The sequence below is a fragment of the Heteronotia binoei genome, chromosome 13 (genome assembly GCF_032191835.1).
Source record: "Heteronotia binoei isolate CCM8104 ecotype False Entrance Well chromosome 13, APGP_CSIRO_Hbin_v1, whole genome shotgun sequence".
NCBI lineage: Eukaryota > Metazoa > Chordata > Lepidosauria > Squamata > Gekkonidae > Heteronotia > Heteronotia binoei.
In genome coordinates this window covers 64,224,917-64,251,459 of record NC_083235.1, presented here as the reverse complement: position 1 = coordinate 64,251,459, position 26,543 = coordinate 64,224,917, and the positions used below count along the sequence as shown (strand labels likewise).

Sequence of the window (26,543 nt, the reverse complement as noted above, 5' to 3'; positions counted from 1 at the left end):
ATGAGCCAGGCAGGAACACCATTACTAACAATATTGACTTACATACATAATATCCCTCCCCTCCTTGTTCGCAAGCCTTCGCTAACATAGTTCTGTAGATAAGCAGGCTTGCGACGCTCTCGTGACGACCTTCGGAGCACTGGAGTGGGCGGTGGGTTAGTTGCGACTTCAGGCACAGCTAGCTGCGCACACCTGCTGAAAGCCATTACTAGCAAGATTGATATACATACCATTACTAGCAAGACTGACTTACATAACAAATACACAGTGCTAATGAAAGAGAGGGATGGCAAGCCATGGCCTATTCCAGTTCTTACTGTTAACCTCTTCTGTGATAAACTTAGAGTTGCCAATCCCCAGATGGGACCAGGGAATTCCTGGGTTTGGAGGCCCTCCCTCCACTTCAGGGTCATCAGAAATTTGGGGGGGGGGGATATGTAGGGAGATGTCTGCTGGGCACTCCATTATTCCCTATGGAGATGAATTCCCAAAGGGTATAATGGAAAATTGATGTGTGGGTATCTGGGGCTCGGGGGAGGGGGGCTGTTTTTTTGAGGTAAAGGCTCCAAATGTTCAGTATAGCATCTAGTGCCTCTCCTCAAAATACCCTCCATGTTTCAAAAAGATTACACTAGGGGCCCAATTCTATAAGCCCCCAAAGAAGGTGCCGCTATCCTTCATTATTTCCCACGGAGGGAAGGCATTTAAAAGGTGTCCCTTTAAATGTGATGGCCAGAACTCCCTTTAGAGTTCAATTATGCTTGTCACAACCTTGCTCCTGACTCCACCCCCAAAGTCCTCAGATATTACTTGAATTGGACTTGGCAACCCTAGATAAACTGTGATTCATCTTTACAAAAAAAAAAAATCTTTAAATAGCCTTTGTATATGAAGTAGGGGGGAGCAGGAGTGGTTGAAGCAGCAGAAGGAACTATTAGGGCTGAAGGGACTGTGGCTGTCCAAATGAGGATATTTGACTAGGCCTTGTTAGTTTAGGATCAGCCCTGTTACAGCTTACAGTACATCCTCTCAGCAGAAATCTGTTCTAGATGTTCATTGGGCTTACCTGCGATCTACAGAAGTCAGTGATAATTTGGCTTTTTAAAAAATGAACAGGAACAAGTCACGGAACTTCACAAAACTGAATATTAAAGAAAAAAGTAACCATTTCCAAAATCTTGACTAGATGGCTTTACATTTATTTATTAAAATATTTACATACTGCTTTGAAGCACAAGGGAAAAGGCAGAGTAGAAATGTTTTAATAAATAAATAAGTGGTCAGTTTTGTGAAGCTCTATGTCTTGTTCTAGATGCCCCCCCCCATTTTAGCTTTGGAAGGTTGAACAATAATAGCCTGTCATGACCCCTTGCCCCTCTCTGCTTTTTGGTAAGTCATGAATCAAATTAAGTTCCAACATTCTTTCCCACTGACTTGCATACACATTAGTAACATTGGAAGTTCCTAATCAGAGAAGTATCAATTAACCTTATTATTAGACTCTCTGGAAAGCTTTTAAAAATATCCCGTTATGTTTGGAAGCCTAACACCACTTTATATGGAAGGGAACGGGGCATGTGTTTCATTCATCAAATGTTGCCCTTGGGCACAAATATTCATATCTGTATCCACTGAGATTTTACTTGTATTAGTCTATGGCAGATTCTCCTCTTCATGCTTACTATTGCTTGCATTTGTTACCATTTTTTTCTCCTTCCACATCCCTATTCATATGGACCAGGTGTGTCTTCAGAAGTAGATGTGATTTGAAAAGCTTAATTGAACCATCTCTTTGAACATAATACAAACTCTAGAAGCAATCAAACAGATTCTATGCAAGACTGCATCTCTGACCTTTGAAGAGAAAGAATTTCACAATTTGGCTAGAAGGACTCTGTGTTTTTGTGGGTTTTTTTTTTTAATTCAGCAGAATCGGGATGTTAACTGACTTCCACAGGGGCAGCCCAACAGTCTCATTTAAAGTGCTGTACCTTATGTCATCAATATCTTTGTATTTCTACCCAAGAAAAAGGAGGCATCAGCAAATGTTTGATGGGGTCACATTGCCTTTGCTCACAGCATAGGCTAATGGAAAGTGGGCTCACATCTCCCTCTTCATTGTCTCATTTAGTCTTTGAATGACCTGCTGGAAATAACTGCACAAATCCAAAATATCTTTGACTTTAAAACTGGACAAAGGGGATGCAAAGGAGCTTTCTAGGTTGCTGACAAAGTCTGATTTAGCTACAAAGCCTCAAGATAAACACAGGCATATCTAAGTTGAGTAAGAGATGCTTTTGGAGCCCATCCAGCTTACATAATTATCAGGATCGAGATATGGCTATTTCTAGATACCTCAAGGGAGGTCTTCCAGATTTCAAAAGCACATAACTTTTAAAGTGCTGGCTTATTACACCCGTTTAGAGACTGGGTGATTCAGAGGAGATGCAGGCGAGCAAGACTAGGGCAGTTCTCCATGCACAATAATGAGCTCATTCACAAAACAAAATACAAATTTCACTGCAGGCAAGGAAGTGAAGATCAAGAATAAATTTGTCACTGTTATCCGGACTGTTCTTACCTTGCTTGGCAGGTAGTTTTCTCATTCTGAATTCTGTTTGTCACAGGGATTTTCATTACAATGGACATTCTTCCAACTGTTAGCAAGGGCTAATGGGGTACCTGGCTGAGCTCACAGAAAAGCAGAATTCTTTTTTTTCCCACCTTACATATTCCATTCAATTTGCCTGACAGAGATCTAGTTTTTACAGTCCAAATGACCTGTAAGAAATACACAATTTCTGTTGGTTGCTAAAAGTGCCGCATTTCAATTATTTTGTGCTTTGCTGATGTCATCCGGAAGATCAGGGGATGACTGTGAGGCAGGTTCTAATAATATAGCTTCTGTTAAACAGGTTTCTTTTCTCCTTGATTAAGAATAAACTGTTGCTCATGAAAGGTTTCTAGATGGCTGAAGCAGTGCCTGTTGGGCACAGCATGGCAAAAAGGAGCAAAGTACTAGGTTAGGACTGAGCTGAAAGGATTCACTGCTGCTTGGGAACCTTCTTACTCATGCCAACAGGTATCCCTTCTCCGTTTGGAGATTGCTTCAACAATGTTTGCCTGTTCCAAATGCATTGTCCTCACTCTGAATTGACCTGGTTTGGCCCGTACATAGCCAAATCTATTTATTCAGGTCATTTCTTACCTTGGTTTTCTCCCCAGGGGAACTCAAAGCAGTTTGCAAAAATACCAATTTATGGACTAGATTGACCACAGGTCTGAGTCCAGCAATAATATGCTACTTACTAACTGTCCATTCTGCTCACAGAAGTTAAACAAGTTAAACAAACAGCATACAATGAAAATAAGCAAATGAGGAAAGGTAGAAGGAACATCCTCCTACTACGGAGAGCCAGTTTAGTGTAGTGGTTAAGTGTGCGGACTCTTATCTGGGAGAACCGGGTTTGATTCCCCACTCCTCCACTTGCATGGCCTTGGGTCAGCCATAGCTCTGGCAGAAGTTGTCCTTGAAAGGGCAGCTGCTGTGAGAGCCCTCTCCAGCGTCCAGCCCCACCCACCTCACAGGGTGTCTGTTGTGGGGGAGGAAGGGAAAGGAGATTGTGAGCCGCTCTGAGACTCTTTGGAGTGGAGGGCGGGATATAAATCCAATATCTAATCTAATCTAATCTCCTAGGCTTCTGGCTACTCCCATAGCGATCCCTCAATCGCTGTTGCTCTGCTTATCAAGTGATGGATTCCCCGCCAGCTGCTGCACGGGCGCATTTTGACCCGTAGCTTCCTCCAGTTCTCCCCACACCTTCCCAGTCTTGTTTTTTTAGAGATCGGGAATACATGGGGAGATTTGGCAGGAGCTGCCTGGGAATGGAGCACCAGCAGTCGAGGAATTGCTACCAGGCTTTAAGTACCTGCAACAAGAGGAAAGCAGAAACTCAGCCTAGAACTTTAGCTGCTGGCAGACATCTTATCACAACTCAGCTCCTTTGCTGCTACTTAAAGCTGTTGCATTATTTTGTTCATTCAATGATCCTTGGTTGGCAGTGATTGTCCACATGATTAATCCAAGATGACGCAGTAATTGGTTAAAAAAAATCATGACATCAAAGCAGCAGCAGATAAGGCAAACCATGGAAACAGGATTGAATTGGAAACCTATGGAATTGAAGTGAAAAATTATATTTTTATCTGCCTTTCCTTGGAAGTGCTCAGCCTAGCATGTATAATTCACCCCTCCTTCACTTTATCCTCACAATAATCCTGTGTAGAAAATAGAATCTGTAAAACAGGAGGCTGGAGTAGATGGACCACAGGTCTGATCCCAGCTGGGCTGCTTTTATATTATAATAAACAATAATATGCTACTTATCAACTGTCCATTCTGCTCACAGAAGCCATATTCTTGCCACATTCTCTAAACAGACTTTTCACTTCAACAGAACACCTCAGAGGATGTACATTAATATTGGAATAACAAATCAGCAGCAAATATACCGTACAATCCAGAGTTGTACCCTTCTAAACCACCAACTTCAGTGGACTTCTAAAGGTGTAACTCGATTTAGGATTGCATTCATAACGGAAGCTTTATTATGAGTAAATCCAGAATGAATGGTTTCTTCTTCTTTTAGTTGAACTTGATTGAAAACAAGCTCCCTCCCTCCCCCAGATATTTGGTGGTTTTGTATACACACACCCTTTTTTGGGGGGGGGGGTCACATCACAGCTGAGTCCTGGTGGCCCCATGGGGTTTTCAAGGCAAGAGTCATTCAGAGGTGGATTTCCATTGCCTGTCTCTGCAGTCACTAACCAGGGCTGACCCTGCGTAGCTTCTAAGATCTGGTGAGAGCAGCTGACACGGGCTATCCAGGTCAACGCCAATTGGTTCTAACTCATAATATTGCTAGAACTAAATAATTGCTAGAACTAAATAATGTCCTTCTAATGCCAGTTTGGTGTAGTGGTTAAGTGTGCGGACTCTTATCTGGGAGAACCGGGTTTGATTCCCCACTCCTCCACTTGCACCTGCTGGAATGGCCTTGGGTCAGCCACAGCTCTGGCAGAGGTTGTCCTTGAAAGGGCAGCTGCTGTGAGAGCCCTCTCCAGCCCCGCCCACCTCACAGGGTGTCTGTTGTGGGGGAGGAAGGGAAAGGAGATTGTGAGCCGCTCTGAGACTCTTCGGAGTGGAGGGCGGGATATAAATCCAATATCTTCTTCTTCATCATCTTCTTCTTTATGAAACATCTGCAATAGTTTGCAAAAGTTTAGAAACGTTTAAAGACATTTTTAGTAAGGTGAAAGGTGCTTCTGTATGTACATAATGGCATGGTGCCTCTAAAAAAATGTAAAACTGCCTGTTCTGCCCCCCCAGCAAATCATTTTGTTCATTTTTTTTTAAAGATGTTTATTCGCTTAACAAAGAATATTCTTTCAGGCTTCAGGGCTAACATTAAATCATATTTTAAAACCTTGTTAAGCAGTCGTCAGACTTTTTGTTGCAGCGAGGCTATTCCTCTGACTCCTGATGTTCTGGAACGGTACCAGGGCAAGACCCAGCGGAGGAGAGTTAAAGGGGAAATCTCTCAGAAAACATTATGTATACATGGCTTTACGGTTTAACTGGTTTCATTTATTTGCATTCTATGCCTTTTTGATGCTTCACATGTGTGGTAGTTGATATCAACTGAAAAAAGCTCACATTTAAAACTAAAATCAACAACTGGCCAGCTGACAGATGAATAAGGAGAAAAAATTTAGCTCCTTATGAAGTCTAACCCCATGTTTTAATGGGACTGATTTAGAAACTTCTGCTAATGCTTTCCTTTCACCCTGTGATGGGCATGTTCTCCACATCCACACAAAGGAAGGGCTGGTGCTCATCTTCTCCTCCCCGGTTTGAGTACTGATGTGTTGCTCCTCATCCTTCCCTGTCCACAGACCCCTTTTCCATATCAGCTTTCCTTACTTCACTGACAGTGAAAAAACTCTGAAACGTCTGATAAATCTCTTGTTTCTTATTCATCCAGTACTCCATGTATGCATTGCGTGACATTCATTTAAATATTAATAAATTAAGAAGTGTGCCACGATGTGAAGTGAGCATACACCTCAAACAAATAATTATCTAAAATCAAACCAACCCAGAATGGGTGCCCTATAGATTGTATTAGAATCAAACAGGATTATAATTGAGCTGTAATGGAAGAGGTGTCTGTAAACAGGGAAGGATGACGAGCAGCACGTCAGTACTAGGAGGGGGAAGGAGAAGGTGAGCGCCAATCCTTCCTTTGTGTGGATGCAGCCCCCACAGTGATACAGCAGCAATTGCTAGAAGACAGTGGTCCATGAAGGCCAAAAGGGCAGCGTGCTGCAGCTCATAGGGAGAGAGGCGGTTAAGGCATGCCTGTGGTTTACAACAAGACACTAAATAATTATAATCCTGTTTGATTCTAAGGCGATGTATATGGCACCCATTCTGAGTTGGTTTGAAGATAATAATTTGTTTGAGATGTATACTCACGTGGCATCATGGCACACTTTTAAATTGATTAACATTTAAATGTATGTCGCGCAATGCATACATGGAGTATTGGATGAATAAGAAACAAGAGATTCATCAGATGTTTCAGAGTTTTTTCACTCTGAATAAATTTGTGCCTAATTTTCAGGTGCTCGTGTTCTTTGGCATATCTTTAAGTCTGTGTTTGTCCCCCTGGAAACATCTCCCTGATTTGTTTTGTGTCAGTTGCCTCAATTTGTTTTTGGCAGACTGCAATTTTACATCTTTTGTGGCCTGTAGCATGCAACACTTTAAAGTGTCATTCAGTCATTTCCCCTAGCTCATTTGAACATTTGCTCAGAGACTACCCATGATGAGGATATTTCTTGTAAACCCTGAGGTAAAGTTGTGTGGACAGTGTAGATTTGAATCAGCTACACTAGACTACTGATACTTCACCATGGTTATTGATTTCATTCAGGTCCTTCGGTCATGCTTGACAGCTGGACTCTGTCAATCTGAAGCACCTTTAAATGTAAGAGAACTTGCAATAATAAGTTAAAAAAAACACATTTTTTAACCTTGAAACCCTTACCATGACCAGCTAAGGGCCTCTTCTCTCATTATGTATGTGAGAGAAGAATTGCACCAGTAATATCAGTAGTCATGGGCCATGGGGGATGAACCCATCTTATAGCTTTTCTCCACCCTAGTACTATCCCAGTTTCTGTGTCTGGTGATTCCAGGACGAATTATCTCTCACATGGTCCAGGACTTTTTATATTGGGGTAGATTTCCAAACACAGGAGTTCTCCCTATGTACAAGTTTATATATTTCTGCCACAGCAACTTTTGTGATCTTAGTACTGTGGGCTGCAAAATTTGTTGCAGTGGAGATAAGTGAGCGGCTAGTTTATACATAACATTTCTTCCGGCAGCTGTCTACCTGAAAGATCTATCCCAATATAATATGTGCACCAGTCCCTTGAGTGGGATTTTGCCATATAGGCTCCTTCACAATGAACAAACTCTTGAAGATTCTCTTGTTGCTGATTTTTTTTTATTTCTTCTAAGGGATAATAGTAAATAAGCTTTATATTAGAGTAGGGGGTATGTCTCTTTTGGGAGATCCCCCTCCCAATTTGTTTGCTATATTCCAATTTTTCTTAGGAAGCAATATTTTGACACTTTGCGTTCAGATATTATCTGAGCTTGAGAGACAATTTTATTTGTTTTCCTTCACAACTATGTCTGTATTTTCCTCTTAGCGATGTCTGAAATGCCACTGCTGCCGTGTTGCAGTGGTCTTTAAGCAGATGCTGTGCACAGTGGTGCGTGTCTCTGCAATAAATTTCTCTAAAACTACGCTCTCTCAGCCACCTGCCTCTTTACGCAGCTGCTGTAAGTGGAGCAGCCTGCTTGTACTGCTAGATATCATTAATCCATCCTTGAGCAACACAGCAGGAACCACATCTCTACACAGTTAGAGTCATTGTTTTAGCCTTGTTTTATGACCAAGAAGTCCCATTCAGGAACGACCCCAGCTTGCAAGCCAAGCAGATTCCTTCAGGAGTGATGGAGAAGGGTGGGAATTAAAGTATCATGACAGCTTTGCACTTGTCTGTTCTCCAGGTTTCAGATTCTGGTTTTAATGGCTGTCACCGCCACTCAGATTGACTGATTGGTACCTCATTGTGCAAATTTTCACTCTCTGCTTGTCTGTCTTTCTCTCTCTCTCTTTTTTTTTTTAAGAGTAAAAAGGACCGTATGAAGGCTTGGATAAGGGCACACCTCCCCACCTGGTGTAAAGAAAGAGATTCCTGGTCTGTCTACATCTTTGCTCCGCAGTCTAAGTAAGGCACCTTAGTTTGATTGATAACAGTGTGGCAGGCAGAGCTCCTGGATCCTCTGATCAAAGAAATGTTAACAGAATTTGGCAGTCAAGAATTCTTGCAGTCTTTGAGTTAAAATTGCAAGGACCAAATAGGCACTGTCAGCTAAAAGACTGGAGCTTGTGCTAATGCTCAGCAACTTTCTGGATTCTCTGAAGCTACAGCTATAAACCACAATAACAGAGGCTGGGAATCTCAAAATATAAACAATGCATAAAGATACTAAAATGTAGATACTGTAAGTGGGTAGCATCTCATATTCCTCTCCCCTACGCTGTCTGCTTCCCTTCCTTGAAATTCCCCATACATTTACCCTTTTCTTACTTCCTTCTCTCATTTCCACCCACCAACCAGCCTACATTTATCTTCTCCCCCTGTCTTCAGCTTTCCCTCCTTCCATTCCCTGGTAACCTCTATTCAGGAAAACTATTAATGATTAAAGGGCTGGAACACTTTCCCTATGAAGAAAGGTTGAAACGCTTGGGGCTCTTTAGCTTGGAGAAACGTTGACTGCGGGGTGACATGATAGACGTTTACAAGATAATGCATGGGATGGAGAAAGTAGAGAAAGAAGTACTTTTCTCCCTTTCTCACAATACAAGAACTCGTGGGCATTCGATGAAACTGCTGAGAAGATAGGTTAAAACGGATAAAAGGAAGTACTTCTTCACCCAATGGGTGATTAACATGTGGAATTCACTGCCACAGGAAGTGGTGGCGGCCACAAGCATAGCCACCTTCAAGAGGGGGTTAGATAAAAATATGGAGCAGAGGTCCATCAGTGGCTATTAGCCACAGTGTGTGTGTGTGTGTGTATAAAAATTGGCCACTATGTGACACAGAGTGTTGGAATTGATGGGCCTTTGGCCTGATCTAACATGGCTTCTCTTATGTTCTTATTACCCACTTGTGGAGGGTTTGCCACCAGGCCAGGCCCAGCTGCTCAGTGGGGAGCCCTCAAGATCTTGTGGGAGGCACCTCAGTTACCCTTATATCCACCTTCCCACACTCTTTCCTCTTTCCCTCCTGCTGATAGCTCCATATCCTCTCCCTTTTCCCCGCTTCCTTCTTTTCCTCCCCCCACCAATCTTTCTACTTTTTATTTGCCTCCATCTTCACTATATTTATTATTTATTTGCCTCAATTAAACCCTACTTTTCTCCACAACGGGGACTCAAAGTAGCTTATATCATTCCCCTGTCCTCCATTTTATCCTCACAACAACCCTTTGAGAGAGTTTAGGAGAAGAATATGCAACTGGCCCAAGGTCATTCAGTAAACACCATGACAGAATTGGGATTTGATCCTGGGTTTGGGTTGGCAATCCCCATTTGGGGGCAGGGGATCCCCCAGTTTGGAGACCCTCCCCCCACTTCCGAGTCATCATGAAGTGTTGGGGGGGTTAAATGGCTGCTGGGCTCTTCGTTATACACTATGGAGACTGGTTCCCATAGGACATAATGGAGAATTGATCTGTGAGTATCTGGGGCTCGGGGGGGGGGCTGTTTATTGAGGTAGAGACACTACATTTTCAGCATAGCATCTGGTGCCTCTCCTCAAAACACTTCCTAAATTTCAAAAAGATTGGACCAGGGGGTCAAATTGATTTGATTTATTAGATTTATATCCCGCGCTCCCTGCCCCAAAAGAAGGTGCCCCATCCACCATTATTTTCAGTGAAAGGAAGGCATTTAAAAGGAGCATGGTCCCTTTAAATGTGATGGCCAGAACTCCCTTGGAGTTCAATTGTGCTTGTCACAACCTTGCTCCTGGCTCTACCCTCAAATTCTCCTAGCTCCACCCTCCAAAGTCCCCAGATATTTCCTGAGTTTGACCTGGCAATCCTAACATGGGTCTCCCAGATCTTAGTCTGAAACTCTAACTAATACACCGTAGTGCAAGTTATTCATGGTTGTTGTTGGGCCTAGCCCCATGAGTCTCCCACAAAGGCCAAAACAGCCCTGGAAAAGGCCCTTCTCTCCCCCCCTGTCTTTTACTGACAGAAATCAAGGCTTCAGCTGGCAATACTGTTGTGATTTCCTAGCAACAGCTATAGAGGGCATTTGTTTCTTAGCTCTACAAGCACTGCTTCTATCATTATAATCTCCCCAACTATTTAAAAAGATCTTGGTTTTTCTGCAAACCTGGATCTGTTCTTAGGTTTGTAGAAATATGCATCTTGCCTGTTTATGGCTCCAGTCTGTAAATTCAGTTATCCACAGATGTGGATAACTAGATATCCTGATATGGAAATATTAGTCTTGGCATTAACCAAAACATTGTAATAGCAGCTACCCCAAACACAGCAATGTTATGTATACTTGGCTGCATTCCGGGGTCATGATTAAGCAGAGGTCTGTTTATGAAAGAAGGTCAGAAATGGAAGAGAGCATACATGTTTGCCAAGCCTGATAGAAATCTCCTGAACCTGCAAGTGATGCACTGGTTTTGCCTCTCGGATCCATATTTCACTATACAACTTTGGTTAAGATTTCCACATACTTACCAAATTATCAGAAGTATTATCCATATGGCCCTTGGCAGAAAAAAGGTTCCCCACCCCTATGCTAAAAGAACCTTGGGGCACATTTGCAGCTATCACATAGAAACTGTTCCTTTTATTCTGTTTAGACTCTTGGACTTAAACATTTAGGATATTTGGGAAGAGATATAATCAGAACCCTAATCCCTAAATTAGTTAGGAAGTCTTTTACTACTAACATTTTTTTTTTCTCGTGGCACACAATTATCCAATTTGAGGATGGTAAAGGATATCAAGGCAACTTTTGAAAAAAGTATGACCCTGACAATGAGAAACATTTAAGCAAGATTAATTTCTGGCCTGTCTAACCAGCAAAAGAGGCAAAAATGTACATCAAACAAAGCGCTGTTCTAGAACTATTTGTGTTCTAGTTTTGCTCTGAGAAAATATGTACTAGTTTCCTGTGGGGGTGAAAAGATTGTTTTAAGTGTCTGCTTTAGGAAGGAATAGCAGTCTTCACATGATTACAACAGTTTTCTTTGTCTTTCCCCACTCTTTTTCCCCGTAGATTCCGTCTGGTATGCAATAAAATCATCACTCATAAGATGTTTGATCATGTTGTGTTGGTTATAATTTTTCTGAACTGCATCACCATCGCTATGGAACGTCCCAAAATCGAGCCACACAGCGCTGTGAGTAGCCAAATGCATCTCTTCCCAATGATAGTATAACCTTGTCAACCTGTCAGGCAGAGGGTTTACCTTGGGCTTTTATCAATGCCTGCTGTTGGTTTTAAGGTTTGGGAGAGGATTGTGGCTAATCTTTACATGGTACAAAAGGGAATCCAATTAAATTACTTTGATCTGATTAATAGAGTCCCCATAAGTCAGAAGCAACTTAATATACACACACACACAGGGCGTTTTCGCACTGACCTTAATCGGTAGTGACGCCCCTCTTCACCGCGCAGGATCTGCGTGGATTTCGCATTAATTGCCGCGGAGCACCTGGAAGAGCCGGAAAGTCCCGCGGCTTTTGCGGCGCAAATGGAAACTGGGTTTTGGCGGTTTCCGTTTGCGCCGCAAAAGCCGCGGGACTTTCCGGCTCTTCCGGGTGCTCCGCCGCAATTAGTGCGAAATCCGCGCAGATCCTGCGCGGTGAAGAGGGGCGTCGCTGCTGATTAAGGTCAGTGCGAAAACGCCCACAGAGAGAGAGAGAGATCCCACTCCACTGACAAGCAATAAGGCTTCTGCCTTTAAAATCATGACCTTGTTCTCCAGCCAAATTCAAACCATGCTTTCAGCTGTTATCGCACGCGTGCAAAGGGCAAACTAGTTCTCACCTGGCTGATCCTGTTGCTCTCCTATCTGAATCCAGATGCTTGCTGTACAATCCTGATGAGTAACTGACCTCCAAATTTGCATGAATGTTGGCTGCTACAAGGATCAAGCCTCATCTATTTACAATTGATTTTGGATTTTTGTTTAACTGCACCTGCATGTCATTAATTGAAGCAATAACTGATCCCTTCCAAGAACTGTTGAAAAAGGGCTTTTCCTGCTAACGCTTTGCTCCTGCCAAGCTGTCTTTCATTCTACTCTGCTACATGCAATAGCAGCATCAATGTGTTGAAGACATCAAGACTTTCTGGGTTTTGCATCCTATTTTCCCAAAGCACAATTGGTTTGTTTTGATACTTGACACAGATATGGCATCTGCCACAATTTTCTTCACAAATAAACATTCAAACACTTTTGCTTTCTTGTTGCAACGGTGGTTTTTTTGGTCCTTTCCATCTGTTCAGCATTAGCAGGAGGGAATAGGAGGGTGGGGAGGAATTGCTCATTTTGTACTTCTTTTTCTGTGTTTTTTCCCCCCTTTGTTCTGATATGCACAGAAATCTTCATTCTATTTCCCTGAAACATTTATTTTGTTAGATTCCCATAATGGTTTTTCGAGCCAGATCTTCATAGCGATAGTCATATACAAACCAGACAAGCACATTACTCTGACTTTTATTATTTCATTTCAGTTACTTTGCTACCTGATCCTATGCATGTTTACTTGGACATAAATCCACTTAGGATTGCAATTCCAGAGAGAAAAAGAGTGGGGACAAACAGTCACAAAAAAAAACTCTCATGCTTTTTTTGATGCTTATATTTTTGGGACCCCTAGCTTGTATACCAGAAAAACACAGTACACAAAATCCTTTTGATACACACAGTCACCATTTTGTATGAATAGGGCAATGTGAATATCTTCTGGGTTTGGTATGGAAACCATATCTTCTTCCCTTTCCCTTCTTCTCTCCTTTCAACTCCTCAACCAACTTTTTTTTAATTTCCCCTACCCCATCTTTAGCTGTAATTATTTATTTCATTTATAACCCATGCAAACACAAAGCAGTTTACGTTATTCTCCTATCTTCCATTTTATCCTCACAACAAACCTATTAGGTAGATTAGGCTGAGAGTGGGTGACTAGACCAAAGTCACCCAACAAGTTTCCATGGCAGAGTGGGGATCTGACCATGAGCCTCCCAGATCCTAATCTGACCACTATACCACACTGGGTCTCTGCTTCCCCCTTCTATGCCCCTGCCAGTCTCTCCCTCCCTGGGAAAAGTCTGGCCTAGTTGTTATATTGTACAGTTGCAGGTCACCAAGGTGATTTGTTTGATAACCACTGCCAGGCCTGGCCTACTCATGCAAGTTGTGCAGAAGTGGCTGCTGCTGGGCTAGGGTTGCCAAGTCCAATTTAAGAAATATCTGGGGACTTTGGGGGTGGAACCAGGAGAGTTTAGGGGTGGAGCCAGGAGACATTAGGGGTGGAGCCAAGATCAAGGCTGTGACAAGCATAATTGAACTCCAAAGGGAGTTCTGGCCATCACATTTAAAGGGACGGCACACTTTTTCAGTGCCTTCCTTCCATAGGAAATAATGAAGGATAGGGGCACCTTCTTTTGGAGCTCATAGAATTGGACCCCCTGGTCCAATTGTTTTGAAACTTGGGGGATATTTTGGGGAGAGGCACTAGATGCTGTACTGAAAATTTGATGCCTCTACCTCAAAAAACAGGCCCCCCCAGAGAGCCTCAGATACCCGCGGATCAATTCTCCATTATTTTCTATGGGAATAAATCTCCATAGGGAATAACAGACTTCCCAGCAGACATTTCGCTCCCCTCCCCCCCCCTGCTTTCTGACGACCCTGAAACGGGGGGAGGGCCTCCAAACCGGGGGATCCCCTGCCCCCACCTGGGGATTGGCAACCCTATGCTGGGCCCAGCGAATTGTGTGCCGCCCGATTGTCCAGCAGCCTCTGCCACGCCTGGGTGAGGCACACAAGCTGTGTGGTGGCAAGTTGCCTAGTAGTTACTGCTGACCCTGGCCCTGATGACTCTTCCCTCCAAAACAAGAGGAAAGGAAGCAGGGGATGGGCAGGAAGCCAAAGAAGCCCTGAAACAGGTCCTCCCCCCTGCCTTTTAGTGACAGAAACCAAGGTTTGAAGGCTGGCAATACTGTTGTGATTCCCAGTCCATGGTCACTGGCAACCCCGAAAAAGGCCATTGAGATACCAGATGGCATTCATTTCTTAAAGGTATAGGCACTGATTCTATTATTTGGGTGGGTTAACTCTCCTTTTTAAGATTTCCAATTTTTCTGCAAACCTGGGTCCAGGCTGGCAGTTTCAGGTGCACCAGAAGCGTCTCACATCAGGCTGGTTCAAAATGGAGCAGCTGAATCCTGACCAGATGCTCCCGCACAAGTCGCCTGTTTCCTGCACAGGAGGTGCTCTGGTGCAGTCAGACGGCTGTTCCACCCCATCCCCTTGGCACTGTTTGGGTTTCTTTTTTTTTCCATACATTTTCAGTGGTCATGTGTGTATGCACTCATGTTGTCTTGGCAGTTTTTAAAAAAAGAATATAGGTGAGCATTTAGAGCAGATTGGTGGGTTCACACCCCCAGTCTGTCTCACTTGTGCACTCCAGCGTTCAGAAGCCAAGAAAGGTGGATGGCATGCAGCAGAAGAATTTGCTACCACTTCTTAAGAGGTTGCTTTTTGAGATGCCGGGGGATGGGGTGAATGCGGGAAACGGACCGGAGGCAGATGTGCATGTTTGGTAGGGTTGCCAATCCCCAGGTGGGGGCAGGGGATCCCCCGGTTTGGAGGCTGTCCCCCCGCTTCAGGGTCATCAGAAAGCGGGGGGGAGAGGAGGGAAATGTCTTCTGGGAACTCTGTTATTCCCTATGGAGATTTATTCCAATAGAAAATCATGGAGAATTGTTCCGCAGGTATCTGGGGCTCTGGGGGGGCTGTTTTTGGGGATAGAGGCACCAAATTTTCAGTAAAGCATCTAGTGCATCCCCCCCAAATACCCCCCAAGTTTCAGAAAGATTGGACCAGGGGGCCCAATTCTATGAGCCCCAAAAGAAGGTGCCCCTATCCTTCATTATTTCCGATGGAAGCAAGGCATTGAAAAGGTGTGCCGTCCCTTTAAATGTGATGGCCAGAACTCTCTTTGGAGTTCAATTATGCTTGTCACAGCCTTGATCTTGGCTCCACCCCTAATGCCTCCTGGCTCCACCCCCAAAGTTTCCTGACTCCACCCCCAAAGTCCCCAGATATTTCTTGAATTGGACTTGGCAACTCTAATGTTTGGACTTGATTTTTTAATCTGCCTGTGAGCCATCTCTGTGTCAGTTTAAACTGCTGGTCTGGACCCAGCCGAAGTCTTGTTTCAGGAAGTCTCTGACTGTTGTGTGAGGAGCCTTGAAGGACAGGAAGTGATAGCGAGATAGAGGTGAGAGTAAAAGATGGGTTACAGAATGGTTAAAATATTTTTGAAGTACAGCCAAAGAGGTGGTGGGGAGGAGACAGAGCTATGAAGGTCAAAGGAATTAAATCGAGTTGGCGTGGCAAAGAGAAAGAGATGAAGAACACAGAAAGCAATGACATTTTTGCTTAGAAGGAGAAACAAGGCCTGGAATAAAGGAATGGTGATACATAACCATGGAAATTAATTGGGCAGCCAGAATAAAAGGGAAGTAGACCATGAACTGCAGGCAGGAAATCAGAAGTCCTCGAAGGAAATGCTGAAGGAACAATGCAAGACCCCAAAGGGAAGTCAGGACTCACACAAAGATTCCTCAGTATGACAGAGTTCATGCCCAGAAACTGAAATAGATATTATTTGAGCTTCAATTGTTTCAAATAATTATTCTTTGCCTTCTAGAGAAATGGATTTTTCTAACTGCCTCAAGCCCAGTTCTCTTGCTTTGCCAAATCCAGCTAGCCTGTCACAGCAGAGTGTGGCGGGGGGGGCACTGCCTCTAGACACTGTTCTGTCCTTTTCTGAAAGTCCTCTGTGTGGTTCTTTCTCGTTTAAATTGCTGCATGCTTCATGTAACAGCATCAAATAGCCCAAACCTTGTCTATCAGCTATGAACATTTTATCTGCATCTCATAAAGCAGAACCTTATCCAGTTCTCCAGCATCCTGTCTGCATGGCTTGCTGACCTTGTACAACCATCTTTCTTGCGCAGTACTCAGGTGAAGGCTGGGAACATTTGCCAAGCAAGGTTTATGTGGTCGCAGCAGGAGTTCTTAAGGTGTGATAAATTAAGGACACCGGCATGGAAAGTGGTTACTTACTGATTACTGAGTCATCTGTATATCTAATAGCCAACACAGCCCCTCTGTGCAGATATCTAAATCTGCAGATCTGGGGCACATGGAGGGAAAAGAGATCTTTCAGCATACTTGGGGGACTCCCCAGATTTGCAGGAAAATCTGAAAACTTAACAGAAAAATACATTGGGGGCTTTAAATTTCCCTCCAAAGTAAAAACGAATGTCTGAGCATTCACAGACAACTCACCTTACCATTGAGGGCAAGGCTGCTGCTGCTCCTCTGGAACCGATCCCAGCCAAGCTGCAAGGGCTGGGAACGCTGAGGGCTGCTCTGGGCCCAAAGCAGCCACCTGAGGTAGTTCTCTGTGTATGTATATGAGAGAGACAGAGAAAGACAGACCTGGGCTTTGAAACTTCAGAGGGAAGCAGTGATTTGAGGGAGGGAGAGGGGGGTGGTGTTGGGGGTGGGAGCCTGGACTTTGAATTTCCTGGGGAAGCAGCTATTTGAAGGAGTTCTGTGTGTGCGTGTGTGTTTGTGTGTGTGTGAGAGAGAGAGCTTGGATTTCCTGGGGAAGCAGCTATTTGAAGGAGTTCTGTGTGTATGTGTTTGTGTTTGTGTGTGTGAGAGAGAGCTTGGACACTGAATTTTTCTGGGAAGCAGCAATTTGAGGAAGTTCTGTGTGTTAGAGAGAGAGAAAAAAAGAGTGCTCTGGCTTTGAAACTCCAGCAGGAATCAGAAAGAAGATTCAGCCTCTCTTTTGACCACGGGGCAGCCATTGGACTCAGTATTCAGGTATGCTTCCTATGACCTTCCCCCACAATGGTTAATTCATAAGGGAAGGAAGCATCTGCAGGGTTTTCAAGCCAGGGATAAGCCCCAGCCAGGACTTAAATTTAGGAGTGTGCAAAAAAAAAAATAGTAAAAAATCAGATTCGGAAATATACGGGGCCAAAATATTCTGAATACCGTATATTTCCGAATACCGGTACTTGGAATAGCTATATATATGGTAGATGCACGGCTATTTCCGAATATACGGCCCCATTATACCCTATGGCCATTGAAATCAATTTGCCACTTCCTTCACTATACTTGCTGTGGGGAAAGTGGCTCTGGCCAGAGGGGGGTTTGAGGGAGAGGCCCCAAAACTGCAGGGCAGCTTCAGGGGACTCCCCCACATGCAACCCCCCTGGTCCAAAAAGACTGCACCCTTCTGTGGGCACCCCAAAAGGAACACTGTTCCCAATGGTGAGAAAAAACCAATAAGAGCCACTTCCCCCACTGTATTACTCGTGGGAAAAGTGGCTCTGGGGAGCCGGGGGTTTTGAGGAGAGCCCCCCAAACTGCTGTGCAGCTTCAGGGCACTGTTCCACACAAAGCCCAAAAGGCCAAAAAAAAAAAATTGGACCAGGGGGTCCAGTTCCTGGGGCACCCAAAGCCAAATCTAACTTCACACCAGAGAATCCCTATAGGACCCAAATGCACTACACCCATCTATCTACTCTATGAACCCTGCTGGCCTGGAACCAATATAAACCCAGTTGCCAGCCAATGTCACTGCCACACAAAACACAATCTGCTGAAGGTCTGCTTTGCAAACCTGGCTGCAGCAAACCCAGATGCCAGCTCTCCAACCCTGCCCCAAACAATGCGCAACAAGCATGCTGGTTCTGGGTCTCTCATCCAGATGCCAGCTTCCCTGCCACAGAACACACAATCTACAGATGCCAGCTCTCCAGCCCTGCCCCAAACAACACAACTCTCAAACAAGAGAAGCGATGGACAGATCCAAACAACAACAGATCCAAACAGATCACTGAAAAAAGGCCAAGAAACTCAACTGTTTAAAAAGTGACCTTTTTAACAATAAAAAACCTCAGGCCAAATCAGTCAACAACCCCCCCCCCAAAAAAAAAAACAGAACCAGGAAAAGGGACAACAGGACACGATGCAAAACCAACAACAACTCCAAATCACTAAGAAAAGGCCAAAAACTCAACTGTTAAAAAAGTGACCTTTTTAACAATGAAAATTAGGCCAAACAGCCCCCCCCACAAGAGCCAGAACCAGAAGAGAAAAGGAACAACAGCACAACACAGCAGCAACAAATGAAACACATAATCCTTTTAAAACAGTAAAAAAACTTGACTTTTAACAATACAGGAACTTTACCAACCCCTCCCCCCCAAAAAACTTTCACCCTAATCCCAAGAAATCCAAGCCACCCAAATCAGAAAAAGTAAAAGGACACTGCACTTTTAAAAGTCCTCTCACTAAAGTAAGATATAGGCAAATTGGCAACTCCCCACTCCAGGCCCCACCCCCAGCAGAACCCTCTAACCCTAACCCCAAATAAGCTACCCAGGACCCACCCACCCAAATCTGGATAAGTAAAGGGACTCCTGAGTCTTAAAAAGTTCTTTTACTAACTAAAATAAAAACAAGAACCCCAAGACTGTCTTACCTTTAGATGTCTTCTCTTCTCCAGGCAGGTCAGGCAAGGCTGAGAGAGAGCAGTAACAGCTGAGGCCAAGGGCCAGCACAGCACAATCTCTCTCACACACCAACACCAACACAGAAGCAATGGAATGGAGTCCAGCCAGGCAGACTCCTTAAAAAGCTTCTCTGGCCCTACACAGAACAGTTTAAAAAAATACCACTGCTCTGTGATTGGCCAGAGAACACTGTTTACTTGGATACCCAAGTAAACAAAAGAACAACAATGTTGCTGATGGCTTGGAGATTAGCCCAGCCATCAGCTACACAACAGCGCTGCAAAGCATGCATTTGCAATGCATTTTGCAAATGCATGCTTTGGATTGGCTGCTGGGGCTCCTCTTCCCCTCCCCCTCCCTCCCTGATCCCAGGGAGGCTATGGGAGAGGCGGGAAAATGCTACCAAAGGCGGGAAAGGAAGCAAGCAGCTCCCCTGAGGCTGCAGAAGCCCCTTTCCTGCCTTTTTTATGGACTTCCGTATACGGAGAGCCGTATACGGCTCCCGTATTATGGCTGCAGTTTGGATTTGGAAGTATACAGCGCCGTATACTTCCGAATCAGGGGTGATTCGGAGGTTTCTTTGGTTCGACCGAACTGAACGCACACCCCTACTTAAATTCAGACGGTGCATTTGGCTCAGCCCTCCCCCCCCCCATTTAAGATATTACCCTCCATGAACCAACAGGCTAGCTATATACTTGATCTGTGGGTTAAGGAGAACACAACCCATTATGCAACATTTTGTTGCAGGTCCCCTCTTGTTCTCTATAAATCATGATCTAGCATATTCAGGTTTTCAGGAGTGCTTTGTCTCAGTTCTCTCTTGGTATAATCAGGGATTGCAAAGAGATTAGGCTAAAGTGTAATTTATGTAATGAATATCGTTAGGAAATGTTGTTTCCACTAGCTACCCCTGTTATCCTACGCTATTTTTTTGCGCACTGCAATATGATCCAGAGGTCTCTGGAAACCTAGAAACTTCAGCTCATCAATGAATTCATAGGATAGCCTGGAGTTTATAACAATCTCTTCAGGTTCCTAGCTTTAAAATTGGAAGAATAATGATAGCAGGTTTGTTTTAACAAATGGAAAAGATAAGGGCTTTAAGACACCTTAATATTCACACTAATGTTTAAAAGATGAGTCATAATAAGTGTGTTATAATACTTCATATTGGCATGGATTCAACCATCAATGCATGAAAGGCATGCAGAGTTTTCCTGCATTCTACAGCTTTGTGTGTATGTGTAAAGCGTCATCAAGTTGCTGGTAACTTATGGTGACCCTAGGGAGGGGCTTTCAACGGAAGTGAGAAGCAGAGGTGGTTTGCCACAGAGTCTTCCCTGATGGTCTCCCATCCAAGTCCTGACTATCCATAGATTCTGAGATCTGGCTATATATTATGCTGTCTTCCTTCCAGTAGCTCCTTTAGACCCCTGGAAAAATCATTGCTTGGACTTGTGGGATCCTTCCAGAAGATAGCTGTGCAAGTTAGTGGGCAGGAGTGATGTAGGACAAGGAGTGAAACTGAGGCCTTTGCTAAGCAGAACTGTACTTGCAGAAGAGGAAGGGTTAGCAACTTTACCTCCTTGTCTTTCCTCACTACAGTTCCTCTATATGTGCAGCTGTTCCTCATGCAGGTCTCACGACCCTGATAATGATCTTTCTGGAGGTCAAAAAGAAGCTGCAGAGACAAGGAATCACTCAGGAACTCTATGTTCCATGTATGGAATTGACACATTAATGCCAATAGACCTTAATTGTGATATTCCAACTCCCTCTTCTCCTCCCTCAAGATGTACCATGTATTGTGAGCAGATTGAACAGCTTTTGGTAATGTCTTCTTGCTGGAATATATAGAGTTAATGCAATTCCCAGTGATTAAATGACCATTAAAAGAGGGATAGAAAACTTCCTCAGAAGTCACAGTCTGCTATAGGTTTGAAAAAGAATAAAGTTTGGTTCTGACTGGCAATTCAGGGCTTTTTTTTTTTTTTTAGCAAGAATGCACAGGAACACAGTTCCAGCTGGCTTGGCATCAGGGGGGGTATGGCCTAATATGCAAATGAGTTCCTGATGGGCTGTTTCTACAAAAAAACAACAACCCTGGACTGCATTATTAGCTGGAGAGGCAACACCTTGGCTGCGATCAGATGGGCAGTTTGGCTTGATATAGTTGTTTTAGCCTAATGGATTAAATGGGCTCATTCACACACCCACATCTGGTAGCCATTCTCATCATACTCACCCCATTATAAGATGAGTCATAGACTGAGTAAATAGACAGCAGAAGAATTCCGGTGCTTTTGGATCCCCGCACATTCATCCTGTGTTGCTGGTTGTCTGAACTTCCCTGATGTGCACAAAAATCGGTTTAGAAGTGTGGTTCTGCTGTTCTGTTTTTTAAAATGGTAGAGCATATGCACATGGGCACACATGTACACCCAAGAATTTTTTTCAAAAAAAAGTAAAAGTGGTTTTAAAAAAAAAACCAGACCATGTGCTCTGTGATTGACATGCAGCACTAATCTGAATCGTCAAGCGTGGAAGAAGTGTGCAGTATGGCCAGATCAGGATGAGAGTCTGATTGAAAATCTCTGTCACAAAATGTGACTTAGCAATTAGGGGCATGCCCAAACCACACCAACCTGCCAATCTGCCCACAGCCCTTGTGTGCTCAAGTTCTGCTGTGTTTGGGGCCTGGTTTGATTTTGTTTTGAATTGTAACAGTGCCTTTATTTACAGCTCTCTCCCATACTTCTGTAAAAGAACATACTTTCTAATGAAGACAGCAAACAAGAATGTAAGCATGTGGAACAGTGCATAGGGTCCACATGTTGTTGGATATTATGTTATTAAGAACATAAGAAGAGCCCTGCTTGATCAGATCAATGGTTCATCTAATCCAGCATCCTGTCTCACACAGTGGCTGACCAGTTCGTCTGGAAGGCCAGTAACAGGGCATAGAGACCACGATGTTGTTGCCTGGCTCTGGGATTCAGAGGATTAGTGCCTCTCCATGTGGAGGTTTCCCTCAGTTACTATGGCTAGTGGCCTCTGATAGACCTATCCTCCATGAATCTATCTAACCCCCTTCTAAAGCCTTTTATTTCTGTGGCCATCACTATATCCTCTGGCAACAAATTCCACATTTCAATTACTCTCTGAGTAAGGAAGTCTTTCCTTTTGTCTGTTCTGAAACTGCTGCCCATCACCTTCATTGGATGCCCTCAAGTTCCAGTATCTGGGAAGAGGAAGAAAAAAATTCTCTTTCTCAACTTTCTCCACCCCATGCATAATTTTATATACATGTCCCATACTCTTCAGCCTTTCCTCATAGGGAAGATGCTCTAATCGTCTTGGTCACCCTCTGTGCTGTGATGTCTTTTGTATATATATACAGGGACCAGAACTGTACACAGTATTTCAAATGAGGTTGCACCATAGTTCTATACAGGAACATTATAATCATTGGCCATTTTGTTTTCAGTCCCTTTCCTAATAATTCCTAACATAGAATTTGCCTTTTTTCACCGCTGCAGCACACTGGGTTGAACCTAGTTTCATTGAGCTCCCTGAGATCTTTTCGCTCTCTCAGCTAATTCAGACCCTGTCAGTCTATGCTTAAAGGAAGGACTATTACTTGGGGAAGTAATATTACCAGTCTGTGCTTGGGGAAGGACGGTGGCTCAGTGGTAGAGCATCTGCTTGGTAAGCAGAAGGTCCCAGGTTCAATCCCTGGCATCTCCAAAAAAGGGTTCAGGCAAATAGGTGTGAAAAACCTCAGCTTGGGACCCTGGAGAGCCGCTGCTGGTCAGGGGAGGGATGGTGGCTCAGTGGTAGAGCATCTGCTTGGGAAGCAGAAGGTCCCAGGTTCAATCCCCGGCATCTCCAAAAAAGGGTCCAGGCAAATAGGTGTGAGAAACCTCAGCTTGAGACCCTGGAGAGCCGCTGCCAGTCTGAGAAGACAATACTGACTTTGATGGACCACAGGTCTGATTCAGTATAAGGCAGCTTCATATGTTCATATATGTTCAAGCTGCGATTCTTTGTCCCAATGTTCATCACCATACACTTACTAGGGATGGGCATTGAACTGGCTCATGAACTAAAGTTTGTGATTAATTTTGGCTGGGTCATAGTTCGCAAACTGAAGCTCATGCATGGCTGGCACATGGGAATAGGCCATGTAGGCGGAGGAAAGAGGCTACTCAGCCTCGCTTCCAGCCTCCTGCCTTCTCTCGCAGGCCAACTTCCCTTGCGCCGCATCTTTTCCTCACCCCAGACTTTCTCGGGCCATGGAAAAGTCAAGGGGGGGGGGGGCGGTGTTTGCATGGTGGGTTCCTCAAGAGGAGCCAGCTGTGCAAACATGGCCATCTGGCCCTGCTCAGTTCCCCCGTGCCATGGGAAGGTCAAGAGGAGGGGGGGCGTTTGCACCGTGGGCTCCTCGAGAGCAGCCTGCTTTGCAAAAGCGGCCTGCATTTGGGTGGGTGCTCAGGGACCTCCCCCACTGGAAGGTGGGGGTGTGGCCTTGCTGGGAATGGCAAAAGCTGCAACGCTGGCCCTGAGTTCATGGCAGGTCAGCCAGCACAAACTTTCCATGAACTTTCATGTGGTTCATGGTGGTTTGTGAATAGGAACATTTCCAGACAGTCTCTGCTCAATAAAATGTTTACCAAACTTCAAAGCAAAATGGGGGTCTGGAATTCTCCAGCCTTGGAAACACCAATAGGGGCCCTCCAAAGCTTAACAGGCATTGCTGGCTGCCAATAACAGAGTTTCCATGGGATCAGAACGCCCTCAGCTCTGCACCCTCTGTTGGGTGTTGACAGACAGAGAACCAAGGAACTTGTTAAAAACAGAGCATATTCATTTCTTCCTAACTGTAAACATCTCCGCCTGGTGGGCTTTGAATATTAGGTGTCTCAGGGCTGAGGGCTACCCTGTCTCTCTGCTCACGTCAAGCAGAGAGGCTTAACTACTGGGTGCCTGAGCTGAAGACCCATATATAGTTACCCTCTTATCCCACCTGATTGTGAACACCTCTGTGCACCATGAATGTGAAAGTAGGTTCAAAGGGTGCTTGTTGGGGGTGGGAGAGAGAAGTGCTCCACCCTCTTTATACCACAGACTCTGTTCCTGGGCACCAAACCAATCCTGCCAGGCCACTGGAGCCTGGCTCTAGCAGGGCATCATCAGGGGGCTCAGAGCCTCCTTCCCCATATCTGTTCCTGGGGCACTCCATAGAGACAAAGGAGTTATCACTGCCCAGACACCAGTAGTTGCTAACACTCTTCGGACAGGAGGACTCAGACAGCAGTGTTTCAGAGGGTGGGGGGAAGCATCCTTCCCTTCCACATCCCAACTTCTTGTTGGTGCTCCTGCCTCAAGTATACTTCTCCATGTCCCTTACCAACCCAGTGCCAGAAAGCAATTTCTCCTGTCTTGGAGCCCTGTTTGCAGCCCACAGTTTGGAAACATTTCTGCACCCTCCCCAGTTACCCCTGTGTGACAGAATGCAAACTCCCAGTACTTGTCCTCCTCCTTTCTCCAAAGGCATCTGGGTGCACCCAACTATGTTGCCACCAGAGGAAAGAGTGGCAGCCAGAGGGAGGAAGAAGAGGCCCACTCCCTCTCACCATGAAGAAGTGGAGGGGCACAGGAGACCCCTCCAAGAAAGGCTCCTCACGCTTGAGGTGCCATAGGTGGGACATTGAGGCAGACTACCCTCCAAGGGGTCATTCCACCATGGATGCCAACAGTGCCATCCAAAAGAGCTATGTGGAGGGTCCAGGAAGCAGTCACTCACCTCATCCATGAGATGATTGCTGTGGGTGGCCTTCTTTCTCATGAAGGACATAGTCTTTTGCCAGCTGTTGCAACACCAGGCTCCCTGGTTCTCCACCCCCTCACAGAGGACCATAAGTTGATGAATCTTGCCTGCAATGCACTGCTCAGCAGTGGCAATGGTCAAGACTCAGCTCTTCAGAGCACAAGGCAGAACCATGCACTTTACATCAGGCCTCTTGAACAACTAGCAGCACAGTGACCTCTCCCTGATCACCCACTGGTGGCAATCAGAAGACCTGTCTATTCAGACTGTCCGCACATAGCCCAAGCCCCAGAAGGGGACAGTTCTGCCAACAGGCTGCAAATTGGTTCTGCTCCATGTGCAGGGGGTGAATGCAGACCACACACTGCAAAACATTGCTGCCATGTGATACACGGTAACCTGAGGGAGTGGGTTGGTGGTGGCAACATGGTTCATGGCTACATGGTCATGGACGCCAGCAACAACATGCAGGCAGCAGTGAAGACTGTGCATCTTAAGGGGATTGTAAGCGTGGTGCACATGCTTCACCTAATGGTGAAGGATGCTCTGGGGCTGTCAAGACCACCTGGGATGCTGCCATGCTCAAGATGCTGTCCTTCCTTGAGGCCTGTGGGTGACTAGCCACCCACCTCTTATGCAGCATAAAGTCTGTCTGTCTGCTATGAAAGAGGCAGGGGGAGGAGGATGAGCCTGAACACTGGCTCGTCCTGGATTTACCCACCCGCTGGAGCTCTGCCTACTCCATGATCGTGCATCTGGTGGAGCAGAAGAGTGTGCTGCAGGATGTCTTCTCTTCCGTGACCACCCTGCATGGGGAAGAGGAGAGCAGCATCAGGCTGAATGATTAGCTGACCCTCTCCCAAATGGTGTGTGTCCTAAAGCCCTTCCAGGACACCACTGATATGATCTGCACCCATACAAGCAGCCAGAGGCAAGTCATTCTCCTGATTCAAGGACTGGACCAAGCACTAGTGTCATGGGTGCTGGGGACCCTGCAGAGGAAGACGAGTCTGCCGAGGAAACTGTACCCCCGCCACCTGCACCAGTACCCCTACCTCCTGCTGAAGAAGATCCCAGCCCCCCTGCCTCGCCCTCTCGGGTGGCTCGTGTGCGTGACCGCCTCCGTCAGGACCTCAGGGATCGGAGGAGGGCGGCATGCTCACAAGCAAGACGCTCCCTGAGTCCTGAGTTTTGAGAGGATTCTGGCCCTCCTAAGAGCAAGGATGCTTGAGTTGTAACAGGATCCTGGCTGCCTCCCAGAGCCAGCAATTAGCCCAAACGGGCAACAGCCAGCAGAGGGCTATATAGCTGTGGGCTTTGGGAGGAGGCTTTGTGGAAGCAACTAGTCATCTCCCTGACGTTCTAGCATCCACTCCGGCTTGACTTTGGTTCCTGACTCCCTGACTTTGGCTTTTGACTTCTGGACTCCCTGACCTCGGCTTCTGGACCTCGGACCTGCGATACTTGCACAGCGATTTGGATTTGGCACCTTGGACACTCCTGCTTGCTGGCTACAGACCTCAGACTGCCTCTGGACTTTGCCTGACCCGGCCCCAGCCGTGACAACTAGACTCTGAACGGGAGCAGGACCCCAAGGGGATGGCTGTTCTGCCATGGATCAGGGCCTCAGCCAGGTTGCATCCTCTCTGCGACGAAGGGGAGTACAAGCTGGCCCATCTATGCGACCC

The 26,543-nt window shown here is 45.3% G+C and overlaps 1 protein-coding gene across 3 annotated transcripts in view; it reads left to right on the top strand.

Moving 5' to 3' along the window:
- CACNA1G (calcium voltage-gated channel subunit alpha1 G) overlaps positions 1-26,543 on the top strand; it is a 313,913-nt gene that overhangs the window by 159,402 nt on the left and 127,968 nt on the right. For all 3 annotated transcript variants that reach the window (XM_060251973.1, XM_060251974.1, XM_060251975.1), the window contains 2 exons: positions 8,270-8,370; positions 11,460-11,583. In XM_060251973.1, coding sequence (XP_060107956.1) covers positions 8,270-8,370; positions 11,460-11,583 — 225 coding nt within the window. The remainder of the gene's footprint in view (positions 1-8,269; positions 8,371-11,459; positions 11,584-26,543) is intronic.